Source organism: Myotis brandtii, unplaced genomic scaffold (assembly GCF_000412655.1).
Source record: "Myotis brandtii unplaced genomic scaffold, ASM41265v1 scaffold2561, whole genome shotgun sequence".
Lineage (NCBI taxonomy): Eukaryota > Metazoa > Chordata > Mammalia > Chiroptera > Vespertilionidae > Myotis > Myotis brandtii.
Window position 1 is genome coordinate 76,545 of NW_005359721.1, and position 4,519 is coordinate 81,063.

The window sequence follows — 4,519 nt, forward strand, 5'->3', positions numbered from 1 at the left end:
AGAGGCTTCTATTTCTCCCCTCTCCCTCCATCTATAGAGAAAGGCTCCCTCTGCTCCCCGGGGAGCCTGTGCCCCTAGGGAACTTCCCAGAGTCCTTCCAGATCTCTTCTAAAAGCGCTTCAGCTGGGGTGTCAGCTCGGGGAATTCCTGACAGGCTGCGGTGACCTGCGGGCGAGGTCTGGCTCCTCCTGGTGCTTCCTTCCTCTGGTTCTCCTGTCTAGATCATTTCTTTGCACAGTCTCCTTCCTGCTCCACTCAGAGCAGCCACTTCTGAGAAGACCTGGGAGGAGGATGGCTCCCTCGGAAGCTCTGATTCTAGGGGCCCTGGCTCTGGCCTCCACGCTGAGCCCCTGTGGAGGTGGAGACATCAGGGGTGAGTGCTCGGTGAGGGTGTGGATTTAGGAAGAATTGTAAGAACCGGGAATGCCTTTGTTTAGACTTAGTGGTCCTGAAACCCAGTTCCCTCCCATCGGAATTCTTATGCTTATTTTCTCTCTCAGAAACCAAACCCCAGCCCAAACCTATGCTCAGCTTGTAGACTGAGCTAGATGTGCTGTCCCGGTGACTGCAGTGGTCACCAGGGCCTGTTCTCTTTCCAATGTCACAACCAACCAACACCGCCTGGACGTTGTTGTGGCCTTAACTCTGGTAGCTCCTCGCAGTAGGTATATTTCTCCAACATACTGCTTTTCTTTAACAGCAGTTTGTGAGCCTGCTACTTCCAACCCACTCAAAACTCTCTCAAAGTTATTAGTTATTGCATTTTAGCTGTCCAGTTCCTTACAATGACCATCCCCATAAATGTTTTGTGCCACATGTAAAGTAGCAAGTCATTCATTTTTTGTTTTCAACATAATTTATACTCTGGGTTTGGGCTCAGAAAATGAGGAGGATAAACTTTATTGAAGATAATTGCAATTGGAAAAATAAAACCAATTAATTGGATGACATTAAGCAAGTCAATTCATTACGTTGATCTCCAGATTCCTCATATGTAAAATTAATTGATTGACTCATTGTTCTAAAGAACATGTGATCAAATAAAATAAGTACACAGATGTGTATTTTAAAAACAAAGACCTATGCCCTGACTGGTTTGGCTCAGTGGATAGAGCGTTGGCCTGTGGACCAAAGGGTCCCAGGTTCGATTCCAGTCAAGGGCATGTACCTTGGTTGCAGGCACATCCCCAGTAGGGGGCGTGCAGGAAGCAGCTGATCGATGTTTCTAACTCTCTATCCTTCTCCCTTCCTCTCTGTAAAAAACCAATAAAATATATTTTAAAAAAAACAAAACAGAGACCTATATAAGTGCCGGGATACAGCATGATTATTCTGAGTGTCACTTCCCGTATGTGTTCCACAAAGTTGGGATGATGCATGATGGAAAACCCAGGGACTTCAAGTAGGTTAGTCTCAGCGTATCAGCCCAAACCAGCAGCCCTGTCACCTCTAGCCAGTAAAGCTCTAAAAAGAGGTAAAAACAGATCCATTACCTGGCTCGTTCGCCCCCCTGCTCTCCATCTCCTTTCCACACACCTTCCTGGTCTAGGGCTCGTTTCTCTACCTTTCAGTCTCCGAGCCAGAACTTTGCCTGCTTTGTCATGGCAATGACAACAGTTACTGAGACCTACAGCAAAACAGAGGGAAATGAAGAGAGATAGAATACAGTGGAATCTCCAAAACATTTTCCAAATGAGATTCATTAGTTCAACAGACACTGAGTGTGTCTGAAGCACTCCTCTGGTGCTTAGCATAAACCAAGGTTCTTACCCATGAAGAACTCAGATGATTTAAAAATATATTCAATCAGTAAATAAACTCCATGGTGTGTTAGAATAAGATGAATGCTTTGAAAGGGTAAGACAGTATGGGGATTAAGTGATTAGAGATACGCTTAAGAATTAAATGCACTTATTTGTTTTTATTTAGCAAATATGACTGAATTCTTACTATGTACCATGACTCTACCAGGAACAAGTCATAGCATCCCAATGCCTCCTGGAGTACACATTATCATGGGAAGACAATATATGTGCCTGAAAGTTGTTAGGAGGTCATGTTAAGAGCTTACATCTCGATACCCTAAGCTACATAACACAGAAACAGGGACTGATAGCAGACCATGCCAATGTAACCTACACTATGGAACAGAGTTTCTTGTGCTTTTGTATAATAAAGCTTTTCCCCTCCCTCCATATTCCACCTTCCCATTCATATCTCCTTGCTCCTGAATGGCCACTCACCAGCCGACCACGTGGGCACTTATGGCACAAATGTTTACCAGACGTATGGCGCCTCTGGCCAGTTCACATATGAATTTGACGGAGATGAGCTGTTCTACGTGGACCTGAAAACGAGGGAAACTGTGTGGCGGCTGCCTGAGTTTAGCAATTTCACCAAGTTTGAAACTCAGAACGCCCTGCAAAACATTGTTGTGGCAAAAAGAAATTTGGACACCTTGATAAAAGATTCCAACTTCACACCTGCCACCAATGGTGAGTGTGCCCAGTTCTGTCTCTCTTCTCACATCCCAGGTCTCACCTCCCTTTTCCCTGGAAGAGCTACTCTTCCCAGCATGCTATAAATTCTTCCCCTTTCTATTTCATTTCCTACCAGATACCCTGTCCCCATCATATCCATTTACTCTTTAAGCATCCCTCCTCCTGGTTCCATAAAGTACTCCTTATAATCCAATAAGAGGACGTTCCCAACTTCTTAGCCTAAGAAGTGTGCACACACACACACACACACACACACAGTGTCCTGTGCGTTCCCAAAGAGAGGAAAGTGTTCTGAGCTTCATAGTGATTCAAAGGAAGAGGACGGTTCAGAATGTGAGGTGAAGATGATGGCACCCCTCTGAAGTCACACAGATCACATTAGCCTTCCTCATTCAGAAGATGGAAAAGGCAAGGTAGAAGTTTTGGACAGTCCTGCCCATAAAAAAAGAAACAGTGAACGAAATGACCTAATAAACAGGTGGGAAAAGGGGAAGCTGTTGCTTACTGTAAAATGAGTCTGAAAAGACACAGGAAAAATCCACTAACAGCTGGGGAGCTGGGACCGGGAGGGCCACCCAAACTAATTAAGAAACTCAGGACACGGGTGTCCCAAATTCAAACCAGTGTTTTGTCTTCGTTGTAGAAATTCCTGAAGTGGCTGTGTTTCCCAAATCTCCCGTGACCTTGGGTATTCCCAACACCCTCATCTGTCTGGTGGACAACATCTTCCCTCCTGTGATCAACATCACTTGGTTATACAATGGACACCCCGTTGCCGAAGGTGTTGCTGAGACAACCTTCTACCCCAAGAGTGACCACTCTTTCCTCAGGCTCAGTTACCTCACTTTTCTTCCCTCCACTGAGGATTTCTACGACTGCAGGGTGGCGCACTGGGGCCTGGAAGAGCCGCTCCTCAAGCACTGGGGTACGCCGCATCCCTTCATTGTCCGTACACCCTCAGTTCTGTCCCACGTCACATGGTCTTGCCTTAGAGCCCTAAGCCCTCAGGGTCACAGGTTTATTTCCCACAATTCCAAGTTTTCTAATAATTGACTATACTCTTCTCCCAAAGTCCAGATGTCTTGTGCATTTCCAAACACACACATTGGTCCCCTTATACAACACATATAGTGCCCTTTGACCCTGTGAGCTTCTTTTTTCTCAGAGCCTGAGATTCCAGCCCCCATGTCAGAGCTGACAGAGACTGTTGTCTGTGCCCTGGGGCTGGCCGTGGGCCTCGTGGGCATCGTGGCAGGCTCCGTGCTAACCATCCGCCGGCTGCACGCAGGGGCTGCCTCCAGGAGCTGGAGGACCACATGAGTCTCAGCCTGGGAAATGGGAAGGTAGGAATCAGGTGTAGAGATCCGGGGTGATGTTTCTGCAGGTAGTGAAGCCGGCGGGGGAGGATTGGCACCCAGGATACATAAATGTGTTCGAAAATTTGTGGGAAAATTGAAGAATGGGTTGACCTTGGGACAGGAACGGAAGACCCACCAATCTCGTGCTGTTTCCTGTTTCAGGTCATCGGTCTTCATAAGAAAGAAGAGGAATGGTTCAGACTCAGTTCCCTGTCTTGGCCTTGATGTATGACCTAGACCTGCTCCTTGATCCTTCCTCAGCCTCTTTATCTCCCCGTTTGAGTGGAACTTATGGCCAATTTTTCCTTCAGAGACTACTGACCTTTATGAATTCTTCCTACTCAGTCTTTTATTCATCACCTACCTTTCACAGAAAAACCTGGACCATTCTGCCCAGCCACCTGGTTCTTAGTCACTGTAATTCAATATCTGTACTGAAAAAAATTATATCTCTTTCCTGGGTATCTTTGTTTAGAGTATAATTTTCTCTAAATGGATAAGTATGGGAGACCTCATGCTGGAATGTTAGCAGACGTCTCAGCTCATTTAACCTCTTTCTCGGGTCATGTTAATAACACACAGTCAACGTGTCCAAATGATATTGTAACATAATAAACATGTGTTCTTCCATTTTGTTCTCCCTCTCCTTACCCATTTAGG

At 45.9% G+C, this 4,519-nt stretch overlaps 1 protein-coding gene across 1 annotated transcript; it reads left to right on the top strand.

Annotated features, from left to right (window-relative positions):
* The first annotated feature begins 271 nt into the window (after positions 1 to 271).
* On the top strand, positions 272 to 3,821 carry LOC102251129 (HLA class II histocompatibility antigen, DQ alpha 2 chain). Its single transcript, XM_005867950.2, has 4 exons — positions 272 to 373; positions 2,247 to 2,495; positions 3,145 to 3,426; positions 3,667 to 3,821. Exons 1-4 carry the CDS (start codon positions 292 to 294, stop codon positions 3,819 to 3,821), a joined length of 768 nt encoding a protein of 255 aa, XP_005868012.1. The 5' UTR covers positions 272 to 291.
* The last annotated feature ends 698 nt before the right edge of the window (positions 3,822 to 4,519 follow it).